A 13346-nucleotide genomic window follows, 5' to 3' on the forward strand; every position below is an offset into this window, starting at 1 on the left:
TTTTTTTTTTTTTTGCGGTACGCGGGCCTCTCACTGTTGTGGCCTCTCCTGTTGCAGAGCACAGGCTCCGGACGCGCAGGCTCAGCGGCCATGGCTCACGGGCCCAGCCGCTCCGCGGCATGTGGGATCTTCCCAGACCGGGGCACGAACCCGTGTCCCCTGCATCAGCAGGCGGACTCTCAAACCACTGCGCCACCAGGGAAGCCCTCTCCTTAAATTTTTATATTGAAAATTTTAATATTAAATAGCTGCAGAAAAGTTAAAAGAATATAATTAATACCTGTATACTCTTCACCTCGATTCACCAGTTGTTAATTTTTTTGCCGTATTTGTTTTAACTGTAGATATCATGACACTTCTGAATACTTTAGCATGTCTCTCCTAACAAGAACATTTTCCTATATAATCACAATACCTTTATCACCCTAAAAAACTTATTCATTTATTAAATAATATCAGTAGCATATCAATAATAATAATAACCTCAGTGGTCCCAAAAATGTCTTTTATAGCTACTTTTTTTTTCCTCCTGATGCTTTAAAAAAATTAATTATCCTGTAAGAAGAAAAGAACAATATGTAGAATCTTTGCTAATTAGAATATAAATTCACAGTGGGGTGATGGGAAGAGCTCTAATTTTAATGAGTCCTCTGAGTGTTGAAAACTGAAATGATTTGAAGCATGAATCTGATTTCATGGAAGGCATTAGGAAATATATTTGTTTAATTTCTTGACAGGCCTAGCCAGGCAAGTACCACCAAACAAACATGATTTAGCAGTGACATACGCCATGGCAATCTTTGTGTTATTCTTTTTTCTATGGAGATTCTGCCCTCTTGTTCTGGAGGATATGAGTTTCACTTATTGCAACAAACTTCCACTGTAAGCACAAAAATAAGTATTATCGGTCTTGCATCCCAGACCAATTCCCAAGCTTCCCATACTTTCCAGGTGACATCAGTAGTTTGAACAGTGGTACATTTCAGCCCTTTAGGTTTATATTTTTTCAGATTACACTCTGCTTTTTTTAGAAGGTGCAAGTGCAATAAATGAGGGGGAAAGAGATTATTTAAAAGAAGGGCTCCATTACTATATTTACTATATATTTACTATAGCTGTAAATCTGATTTTAAAGAAAAATTCCACATGCTCTAATATTAATAGGTATTTATGAATTCTGCCATATCCTGAGAACTGCAAAGAAGAACAGAACCTGAAATTTATGTAGAAAAACTTGTTTGAGGTACACAATATACTTCTCATAGATACAAGCGATATATTTTTACAGTTTTTGTTGGAAAATAGTCAGTTGAGTATCATCCAAAGGGAACCTAGGCCACTATCTATCCACAGGAACCTTGTTTAAATATTAGTTTACGTAGTGGCTAGGACAATATTAGTGTGGCTAAGAATCTTCCTTTTGAAATGTTTACTTGGCTAACCAAATAGCTGATGAACCTGCCTACCATGCGTCAGCATAGAGTGCAGGTTTCCAGAGGTGGAACAATTTTGATAGAAAGCACATAGGAATTTTTATCTTTCAGATTGTGGATGAGGGGTAAAGTAAGACCAGTCAGTGCTTATTTGAGTATGTGTAGCTATCTTTAAAAATGTGTAAGAGAGAGAATGAAGTGAGAAAAATTATTTTTGTTGGGCTTCCCTGGTGGCGCAGTGGTTGGGAGTCTGCCTGCCGATGCAGGGGACGCGGGTTCGTGCCCCAGTCCTGGAGGATCCCACATGCCGCTGAGCGGCTGGGCCCGTGAGCCATGGCCGCTGGGCCTGCGCGTCCAGAGCCTGTGCTCCGCAGCGGGAGAGGCCGCAACAGAGAGAGGCCCACGTACCACAAAAAAAAAAAAAAAAAATTGTTATATATTTATTCTGATTCCAAAAGTGTAACTATTTTACTTTACAGTCCTTATTAAAGGTAGAAAAATGGAAGTGAAGATTTCTTCCACTGTCAGTTTTATTTTTTCACTATAAAACTATAAATTCAAGATAGTTTTTCTGTTCTTGTTTTTATTTACTTATTTGGTGCCACCCTATCCATGTACCAACTGCACCTATCTTTCACATGAAAAATATTTATTTATTTAAAAAAATATTTTTGGCCACACCGCGCAGCATGCAAGACCCTAGTTCCCTGAGCAGGGATTGAACCTGCCCCTCTTGCATTGGAAGCATGGAGTCCTAACCACTGGACCACCAGGGAAGTCCCAAAAAATAATTTTATGTAAGAAAACTTTTTAGGAAGGAATCTGAAAGTTGCACATGGGACTCATATTCCTCTCTAATTTCTCTCATGTGAGGCTTCAGGAGCTTAAATGTTGAGAATGTGACTTACACATCTTTTTATTGCCTACAGTGCTTTAAACATAGAGCACAGAATGCAGTCATTAAATATTGATTATTTGAATAAGTAAAACTGCTGAAGGAGTCAGAGTCAGGGCTTGTGTGAAATGACATCGGGCATGTAGTTAAATTATTTGCCACCTGGATGACATAAAGCTTGTATTAGAGGATTTGTCCTTTGGGAAAAGAATGAAATTTTTCTTTCAAACATATATATTGGGCAGGAGTGTATTAACCCAGGTATCAAATGCAGGAGTGAATTTAATTAATTCACTTTAATTAGGCAAAAAGGCAAAAACCTTTCTGATTCATGGTCTACAATTCTTGGTTTCAAGAAGCAAAGGCTGCCAAACATCCACCGTGATATAGTACATTCTTCATGAACGTAGCTGTTCATGGGGATCTGCTGCTTTTTAAAAAATTTTCAGTTAACCACATAGGGTTTTTTAAATATTGTTTTCTTTATTTTTTTGATAGCCTGGTTCATTTGGAGTTTTATCAGACTTGAGTAGAGTCTACATTATTCTTAAAGGCTGTATTTTTAAAGTACTGAGCTCGTGTAAATAGACCTGGGTAAACATTCAGATTAGATTTTAGGATTTTTGTAATAGAGTGCTTGTTTTTTACTAGAATGCTAATACAATGTTTTTAACGTATTCACTGAAATTTTTAATAGAAGTTTATAAAAATAAATCACTTTTTAAACAACCTGCTTTAAGGGGAAGGAGATAAATGATCTTTTTTTTTTTTTTTTTTTTTTTTTTTTTTGCGGTACGTGGGCCTCTCACTGTTGTGGCCTCTCCCGTTGCGGAGCGCAGGCTCCGGACGCACAGGCTCAGCAGCCATGGCTCACGGGCCCAGCCGCTCCGCGGCATGTGGGATCTTCCCGGACCAGGGCACGAACCCGTGTACCCTGCATCGGCAGGTGGACTCTCAACCACTGCGCCACCAGCGAAGCCCAAATGATCTATTTAAAGTAGTTTATTTTACATTTTGAAAATTAATTAATAAGAATTAATTTTCGGGAATTCCCTGACAGTCCAGTGGTTAGGACTCTGTGCTTCCACTGCAGGGGCTCGGGTTCTATCCCTGGTCGGGGAACTAAGAGCCCTGAAGCCACGTGGTACGCCCCCACCCCCGCCAAAAAAAGAATTAATTTCTTTTCGCATAGTTCATGTGCAAGTTCATTTTTTTTCTTTATTAACAATAAAGACTTATTAGAGGTGTTAGATTGTACCTACAGATTAACTCCAGCATCGTAAATTCCAAGAGACTTTCCGGATTCTAAAATTTCAGCATCTTGGAGCTGGACAACTTTTTTTTTTTAAATTATACACAAGCACTATGCAGCCTTGTCATTACATGTGAACCCATCTGCAGGTATAAATGGAGAACCAGGAAATACTGATATTGATAGGGTAGATCAGCACTTCCTGGTACTGAATCTTCAAGTAATGACTTAGATGTTCAGTATCTGCTCCAATATGTTAGGCTTTCTGCATCTACCCTCAGAACTATATAGAGCTTTATTTTAGTGAGTGCCCTACACTAAAGGCTAAAGAGCATAATGTTGTTAAGCATTGCAATTTTATGGGTCATTATTCCAAGGTTTTTGGTACATTTGGAATTCGTTGAAACAGAATTTGACCTCTATTAACTTGTGTGCCCTGAACTGGTAGTACATACATATCCCATCAAACACTCATTCTTTCTTTTTTTTTTTTTTTTTTTTTTTTTTGGTACGTGGGCCTCTCACTGTTGTGGCCTCTCCCGTTGCGGAGCACAGGCTCCGGACGCACAGGCTCAGCAGCCATGGCTCACGGGCCCAGCCGCTCTGCGGCATGTGGGATCTTCTCGGACCGGGGCTCAAACTTGCATCCCCTGCATCGGCAGGTGGACTCTCAACCACTACGCCACCAGGGAAGCCCACTCATTCTTTCTTGACATAAACATACTAAACATATAATTTTTCGGAAGCAATGTACATTTTCACAGTAGCAAACAATATTTGAACCCATAAAGTAAATTTTGGAGAAAACAAGTGTAAATATAAAATATAGACTGAACTTAAATGATGGTGAAAGAATTCAGATAATTTGATTCTAGTGACACAGAACCAAGATGGAATCTATTTCTGAGTCATTGAAATTTATAAAAAAATATTTTGACATTAGTTGAAGAATTAGGAATTTTCTTTCCCAAATGTCTTAAAAATTGGGGAAATTAAAAAAATCTATATGGCATCTTGACTCGAGTTTTCTGGTAACAGGCTTTGTTCCCAGGGTAGAAAAATCTTAGTGCAAATTATAATAATGTTGTGAGTTCATCTCTATCAGTAATTTAACAGAAAGTTTCAGGTGATTGTTTTGCTCTCCATTGACTACCCCAGTTCTGGTTGATATGGTACAAACTAGATTCTATTGTTCTGTCTGATTTATAAGAGATTAAAATGGTGAAAATTGGTAGGAAGTAGTAGCTTTTGGGATTGTGTTTCACACACAGAGGGCAGCAGTATGCTTTTAAAAGATACATTGCGGGGCTTCCTTGCTGGCGCAGTGGTTAAGAATCCATCGGCCAATGCAGGGAACACGGGTTCGAGCCCTGTCCCGGGAAGATCCCACATGCCGCAGAGCAGCTAAGCCCGTGCGCCACAACTACTGAGCCTGCGCTCTAGAGCCCATGAGCCACAACTACTGAAGCCCACGCGCCTAGAGCCCGTGCTCTGCAGTGAGAGTAGCCACCCAATGAGAAGCACGTGCACCGCAACGAACAGTAGCCCCCGCTCGCCGCAACTAGAGAAAAGCCCGTGCCCAGCAACAAAGACAACGCAGCCAAAAAAAAATGAAAAAAAGATACATTGTAAGGGGTAGATCTGTTCTTTATGGTTCTCTGGAAGTATTCATGAAAGAATTTTTTTTTAAATAACCACTTGTTGAAAACGAGGAGGTTCATATTATGGTTAGGATTCTCAGATTCTTTTTAATCTTCTGATACTGTGAATACTTCTGGTACTGTGGAATACAAAAGACTATCTAGCATGGTTTTATATGTAGGCATGAATTAGTATGCTGCACTATCTTTTCTGAGGACATGCATGGCACAAAATCCTTCCTTTACTCATAAATAGAGGTGGTTAAAAATTGGATCTGAAAACTGAATTTTCTAATCTATTCCAGGAAAGCCATCCCTTCTGTTTCCCCCACTGACTATTAAAATTTGTTGATTATCATGAGAGACCTTCTGCTACCAGTGTTTTAATGATTCTGAAATAGTCTCTTGGACTCTTTCTCCTTAGATTTTTAGTTTGAAGGTTATTTATCCATTTTGGATGGTTGGATATGGTTGCCTTTTGCTTCCCAGCCAGTAGAATAAATAAGTATATTTTTCACTTATTTTGATTTCCAGCTTAGCTGTATTTCTTACAAAACACTGTAAAATACTATTTGCTTTTTCCAAGTTTCTCACCACATCTTTAGTAACATAATAGTATTGGCTTGGCCGAAAAGTTCGTTCGGGTTTTTCTGTAACGTGGAAAAACTCGAGCAAACTTTTTGGCCAACCCAATATTGCATTGCTGGGCTTTCAGTCATTTAAATCTTTGCTGGTTAAAATATGGAGCGGTTTTGGTGACTTCGTGAGTTGCAGTGCTGCTTTGCAAATTTAAGATTATAACTTCCTGCATTTTATTTCATCTCAATAAAAATCCAAATAGAAACTTAGGAAGAACATTAAAGAAGTTTATTAAAGTTTCTACAAATAATATGCCAAATTTTTTATTGTTTTTTTAATACACTATAGATTTCTTTTTGCAAAATCCAAGTCTCTTTAACTGTGATAAACGCCATTTCTTTATGTTATATTACTGGGGGTTTTTTCCCTTAAAAGTAAAATCTTTGTAATCTTTTAACAGCCAGACATTATAATCTTTGAAAAGTTTTATTTGCACATCCTTTAAGTAATTGTGATCTTTTTCATTTTTTCCTCTCTGTTGTTTAGTCCGAAAGAAACTCTACCTTCAAAACCTGTAAAGAAAGAGAAGGAACAAAGGCCACGTCACCTACTCACAGACCTCCCTCTCCCTCCAGAGCTCCCTGGTGGGGATCCATCTCCCCCAGACTCTCCAGAACCAAAGGCAATCACACCACCTCATCAACCATACAAAAAGAGACCAAAGTGAGTTTTTGGAGGGACCCATCCTTAATTACAGCTTTCTTCCTTACCTTTGGACCACAACCTACACCAGTAGGCTTATAGAGGATTGGGCCTAATGTAGATCTTATTTTATTTTAATGGATAAAATCCTTTTATCTACACTCATAGATACCATGTTGTGTTTTTTAGAAAAAGAATAATTTCCCAAATCCAAGGATACCATGAACATTGATCCCACTGTATCTTTTGAATTCATAATACTTAGCGTATTGAAGAAGAAAAAAATTCTTTAATTCAGAGGGTGTCAACCATGTACACATTAATGAAGAATTAATAGATGTGGGAATTTTTTTCCCCTGAACTACATAAATTGCCATGCCATAAATGTAGTAGGATCTGAGTTGGATCTTCAGATTGTTAGCATTCTTCTCTTGGTAGTAAAAATAGTTGCCATTCATTGAGCACATATTATTGCCAAAGTTTTATATTTTACTTTCATAGTAACCCTGTGATGTAGGGATTATTTTCCCATTCTATGGCTGAGGAAGCCAGTACTCAATAAAGTAGCAAATCTATTGTTATTTGATCTTACGTCTTCCTGAAGCAAAAAAAAAATCTGTGAGAGATTAGCCACTGTGAGAGACTGTTTAAACTATTTATTTCATATCATTTGATTCCTGCTTTTTTAATAAAGAAACTGATAAAAGACTCAGGAGCCAGAGAAATCATCATAAAAGAATTCTGTTTTGTTCTTTGAATACACTTAGGTAATTCCTTGGCGTGGTTAGGACTCCATGCTTCCACTGCAGGGGGCACGGTTTTGATCCCTGATCGGGATCCCTCAAGCCGTGTGATGCAGCCAAAAAATAAATAAATAAATAAAAAAGAAAGAAAGAAAGGAATACACTTAATTTTTTAAAATAACTTTTTTGTTTGTTTTTATTTTTGTTTTGCCTTTTTTAGAATTTGTTGTCCTCGTTATGGAGAAAGAAGACAAACAGAAAGTGACTGGGGGAAACGCTGTGTGGACAAGTTTGACATTATCGGGATTATTGGAGAGGGAACCTATGGCCAAGTATATAAAGCCAAGGACAAAGACACAGGTAAATATTGCCACAAAATTTTAGATGTCAGAAGGTTAAAAATTTAGCAGTACTGATGTCTTAAGTGGATTTAGCAAAAGTAAACTTTGAATTCTTATTTGGTCTCCAGAAGTTATGAAATAGACTAAAATTTTCCAAAAGAATAGTATAATTATTACTGTCTAAAAACCTTCCTCCTTCTGTCCATTGTAAGTGTTTTATAATAAGCTTGCTGGGAATTTAAGAGAAGGTAAAAATAAAATTTGTCAGCTGCTCTTTAGTAAGGGGCTAGTCCTTGAAGATAAAATGAAGTAGTTGGATTATTGATATATTTTAATAATACAAGATTTTTAGGCTTAACAGAATATTGAATTAAAATGTTAAAATCTTTAAAAAGACAAAGAAAGGGAACATGGGGATTTTTAATTTTTTTTAAACAGTATAAAAGTATCTGCCATGTAGCATTAAAGTAGGCATTAAGGGGCTTCCCTGGTGGCGCAGTGATTGAGAGTCCGCCTGCCGATGCAGGGGACACGGGTTCGTGCCCTGATCCGGGAAGATCCCACATTCCGCGGAGCGGCTGGGCCCGTGAGCCATGGCCGCTGAGTTTGCGCGTCCGGAGCCTGTGCTCCGCAACGGGAGAGGCCACAACAGTGAGAGGCCTGCGAACCCCAAAAAAAAAAAAAAAAAAAAAGTAGGCATTAAGTCTGTGTTTCAGAGCAAGAGCATATATTGTTTGATTCACGATTGTGGCCAAAAAATGCTAATTGTAATATAACAGTTTGAATTTGTTGTAACAGGAGAGCTAGTGGCCCTGAAGAAGGTGAGACTGGACAATGAGAAAGAGGGCTTCCCAATCACAGCCATTCGTGAGATCAAAATCCTTCGTCAGCTAATCCACCGAAGTGTCGTTAACATGAAGGAAATTGTCACAGATAAACAAGACGCGCTGGATTTCAAGAAAGACAAAGGTACTAGCAAAGAATCATGTTTCTGCATGGGAGATTGGTACATTTTATTTCCCTTTATTAGCTTGTTTGCCTGTTTGCATTTTTTAACAAGTTGTACTAAAGTCCAGCTTCTTTCTTTAATCCACATCAGAGTTAAGATGTTAACAGATTGTTCTTACGCTGAACAGTGCTTATTTTATAAAATGTCCGTCCGTCATTAGTGCACTCTTATACTTTTAGAAATCATTGTTAATCATTAAAATTAGAGTCTGCTGTTAACACCTAATAAGGCCAGCACATAAACAATGTAAGATTCTCCTCCAACCAACGTTTTGAAGTCGGTTTTTTTTTGTTTTTGTTTTTTACAAATTGTAATAACAATAATGGAAATTAAAACCCAGATTTGACAGTTATTCTCATTTTTACATCCTTCATTTATATGCATCTTTTTTTTAATGTAGTTTTCTACTCATACAGTTTCAAATCCAAAGCAGGTATTTCTAAAACAGTTTTCAGGTCACATAGTGGTTTGTTTTCTTGGATTTGTAACTTTTGTCTATGGGGGATACATTCGTTTGTTGTTTTCATATTTATGTTTGAAGTAGTCTATATATGACATCCAGCCTACTTTTATTAAAGTAAATCTGAAAGTTTAGAGAGGGGCAGCTGTGAAGAGGTGGCATCTGTGAATATAGCCTGAGATGTTAACAGAGAATATGATTGAAATACATAAAATTAGGAGGGTAATGGATTAAGTTAAGTTGGACTTCTTTGCAGAGCCTCAAATATATTAACACTAGGGGAGTAATACCTCTTAAGTTTAGTAGAAGTAGTTTTAAAAAAAAGAGGAAATTCTGCTTAGATAAATTTATGAAAGTTAGATTGGAATAGAATTAAGTATACTAGATATATTTCTGGGTGTGTTTTTTTAACCTTTTCTGATTATAAAAATAATGCAGTGTATAACTAGTTTCTGTGAGGATGTGTAAGAAAATGTTAATTGGTTGCTCCTGGAGAGGTGCTTGCTTTTCATCCATGCCCTTCTGTACTGTTTAAATAATTTACCATGTACTGTTTAAATTCTTTTTTAAAAAAATCATAAGATAATGGGGGACTTCCCTGGCAGTCCAGTGGTTAAGACTCTGTGCTTCCACTGCAGGGGGCATTGGTTCGATCCCTGGTCAGGGAACTAAGATCCCACATGCTGTGTGGCACAGCCAAAAAATTAAAAAAAAATTTTTTTAATCATAAAATAATAAATGAATGAATGGATGTGATGCATGCCCCTTGTGGAAAAATTGAAAACATAGGCAAGTAAGAAAAGGAAAATGGCAATCACTTCTCTCCCACTCGCAGTATACGAGCATCCATAGAAGATCACTGTAGTATTAGCATGTTGGCATATTTTTTTCTACTACTTTATATTTTATATATATTGTATTTATTTTAACATAACCAAGATAAAAGTGTATTTAGTGTTTTATAAGTTGTCATAAGCAATTTCCTGTATCATTAACATGTTTTAATGACTGTGCATAAAGACAGATGAATCCAAATTTATGTCACCAGTCCTTGTTGAACAATTAGTTGTCAGTTTAAAAAAATAGTACAATAGCACTGCATAAATATTTGTATTTTGATTTATTTCTTAATATAGTTTCCTAGAAGTAGAATTATTTGGTCAAAGGAATTTTCATATTTAATGTTAGATTGCTTTTAAGAAAGATAGTAATAATTTATGTCCCACCAGTGAGTCTCATCCCACTTTATCCTCCCTAACATTGAGTTTATCTTTTAAAAAAATTGTCATCTTATCTGATAGGTGAAGTATGAATGATATCATTATTTTGGATTGCATTCTTTATATTCTGAGTTTTTTTCCATGTCTATCAATTTTACTTATTTTCTCTTTTTTTGAGTTGTCCATTTGTGTCCTTTATCCACTCTCTTTTGCAGTTTTAGTGTTTTCTTAATTCATATGAGGGCTTAGCTAAAGCTAAGATATTCCTTTAATGCAGTGGTTCTTAACTTTTTGGGAGTCATGAACCTTTTAAAATACCTTATGGATTCACTCTTCAAAAAAATACATTTAAAATGTTGCATACACATGTATTTAAAATGTAGTATGCTATTTAGAGAGTTCAAAGAGTCCTTGAAGCCTATCCCCTAGACTAAGAATCCTTGCCTTTATGTTACTGAGAGAAGAATTTTAGACTAGATGGATCATTGTCTAAGTAGGTCTAGTGTTTCTTATGTTATAGTATTTGCCTCTATCATGCACCCTGTTGAAAGTGGAAAGATAATGTGGATTTCAAATCTTTCACAATTCTCTTAGCCTTTTATCTACTTTTAAATTTAGGGAGTTGAATTAGATGATTCATTTTTCTTTCAATTCTTAAGTACTATAAATTTCACTAATAATTCATACTAAATGTACCCCTGGCGTATTATGTGAGTGCTGTTAACTGGGGTAAAGATTTCTACAAAATAGTCTTGGACAATGTGTAACAAATGGGCATGGTTGTATATTACAAATAAAACTTTATTTACAGCAATAGACAGGCTGGATTTGGCCCAAGGGGTCTGTAATTTGCCAACTGATTTAGATCATAAAAGACTAGTTATACAATCTAATTGGGGCAGTTGTCCCTTTAGAGAAATAAGTAGTCCAAAGAGCACTGGACTATGAGTCACAAGATTAATTCAAAAAATAGTTCTGTTATTTATTGTTAGAATGGGCAAGTTATTCAACTGCTTGAGTTTTAGTTTCTTCATGTGTAAAATTAAGTGGTTTTTCCAGAAAGCTTATGGTCAACTCCAAAATTATGTTAATATTTGACACATTGTTATTTCGGCATCCTTTTTCTCTTGTTTTTAATTTTTTCCTTCATCCTATGTAGGAGCCTTTTACCTTGTATTTGAGTATATGGACCATGACTTAATGGGACTGTTGGAATCTGGTTTGGTGCACTTTTCTGAGGATCATATCAAGTCATTCATGAAACAGCTAATGGAAGGCCTGGATTACTGTCACAAAAAGAATTTCCTGCATCGGGATATTAAGTGTTCTAACATTTTGCTGAACAACAGGTAACACAGTAACCATATGAGGTTAAGCATTTTCTCCCTCTCTTCTTCTTTTTTTTTTTTTTTTTTTAAATTTATTAGTCTCTGCTTTACAACAAAGTGAATCAGTCATACATATACATCTGTTTCTCCCTCTCTTCTGACACCCTTAGTTTCAGCTAGTTAATTGGGGTTATAGGTAAACCCAATAATGCACTTTTTTGCATTTACGTACATCTGATGTCTGTACCTTAGGAACAACTTGTGATAGGGGTACTCTGATCAGCAGAGTCTCCAGACTCAGTGTTGGTAAGGACTAAAAGAGGTAGGATTGTAAAGGTTTTTTTAAATGCAGACATTTTAGAGAATTACTTACATCCTATAGGAATATTCAAAGAGCTTTTGCCATAGTTAGTAAATAATACTTCTGTGGTCTTAGGCAAATTCAAACACACATCAAGTTCTTAATGACATTCTCCTTTGTTTAGTGCTCTTTTAACTGCTCTTGAGACTTTCTCAGTTATCGAATTTCAGAGTAAACACAGATGTAGTTGGCGACTGACCTTTCTGCCCAGCACTTACTCCTGGGTTTTAATAGTATAGACAGACAGGAATTTGGTGAAGAACAGTGTTAATTCTTCAGAAGTTTTTATCATCTGCTTTCTTCCTCTCTGGCTATTTGCCTAAATTGCGTTGGTGATATCAGTTGCGTTACAGTAGTCTTTGGTGATAGCCCTACATACTGAGGAATAAAAAGCAAGTCTGGTACCATTGGAATAAGGCCAGTGTTTGGTTCTGTAGGTAGTGGGCTGTTTATAGCCATTTTTGTCTGATGCACCCTTTGTTTTAAATATTTCGGATCAGTTCTGTTTAACAAACATTATTTAGATGGGAATATGGAATGGTTACGACATATTTCCTGTCTTTGTGGAGTAGGGTGACCAACTCTCCAGTGTTACCTGAGACTGTCCTGGTTTTAGCACTAAAAGTCCCACATGGGATGGTTGGTCCCTGAAGATTTCAGAGTTTAGTAGGGAGGCTAAACAAATAAGTTGCTCCATTCAATAAACATTTATTAAGCTTTTTTTTTTTCCCCTTGAATTTGGGAGCATCTGGGAAGATGCAGTCTTGAGGAATGAATAGGAATTTATCAGAAAGACTGACAACAGAGGTTCACATTTCTAGGCAAAAGAAGAGTGCATGTACAAAAGCACATAAATGTGAAGATAACATAACATGTTATGTTTGGAAAACTGTAAAGGAGTCAGTATTGCTAGGGCAAGAAGAGTGAAGCACATAATGGCAAGAGATGAAGCTGGACAGTTGCAAGGAGCCAATTTAAAGATCTTGTATATCTTGCTAAGGAGCTTAAATTTTATTTACAGGTAACAGCCATTGAAGGGTGCTGGTTAATTTTTTGTTTTAAAATTATACAATTAATGCATTATTATATTAATTGTACAAATTACTGTAAAATTGTTATTTGTACTTAAATACGTTTTTGAGACAAAACACGATATTAAAAATATCATTCCTTTCTGGAGACTTCCCTGGCGGTCCAGTGGTTAAGACTTTGCCTTCCAATGCGAGGGGTGGGGGTTCCATCCCTGGTCAGGGAGCTAAGATCCCATATGCCTCACGGCCAAAAAAACCAAAACATAAAACAGAAGCAGTATGGTAACAAGTTCAATGTAGACTTTAAAAATGGTCCACAACATGGGCTTCCCTGGTGGCGCAGTGGTTGAGA

The 13346-nt window shown here is 36.7% G+C and overlaps 1 protein-coding gene and 1 non-coding gene across 4 annotated transcripts in view; one reads left to right on the forward strand and one right to left on the reverse strand.

Annotated features, from left to right (window-relative positions):
* Positions 1–13346, forward strand: part of CDK12 (cyclin dependent kinase 12) — a 43970-nt gene that overhangs the window by 7142 nt on the left and 23482 nt on the right. For all 3 annotated transcript variants that reach the window (XM_060080517.1, XM_060080519.1, XM_060080518.1), the window contains exons 3-6: positions 6346–6522; positions 7465–7604; positions 8384–8554; positions 11434–11623. In XM_060080517.1, the coding sequence (XP_059936500.1) occupies positions 6346–6522; positions 7465–7604; positions 8384–8554; positions 11434–11623 (678 nt within the window). The remainder of the gene's footprint in view (positions 1–6345; positions 6523–7464; positions 7605–8383; positions 8555–11433; positions 11624–13346) is intronic.
* TRNAW-CCA (transfer RNA tryptophan (anticodon CCA)) lies at positions 2137–2209 on the reverse strand. The gene has a single exon. It is a non-coding gene; the product is annotated as a tRNA-Trp (tRNA).

This window comes from Mesoplodon densirostris, chromosome 18 (genome assembly GCF_025265405.1).
Source record: "Mesoplodon densirostris isolate mMesDen1 chromosome 18, mMesDen1 primary haplotype, whole genome shotgun sequence".
Lineage (NCBI taxonomy): Eukaryota > Metazoa > Chordata > Mammalia > Artiodactyla > Ziphiidae > Mesoplodon > Mesoplodon densirostris.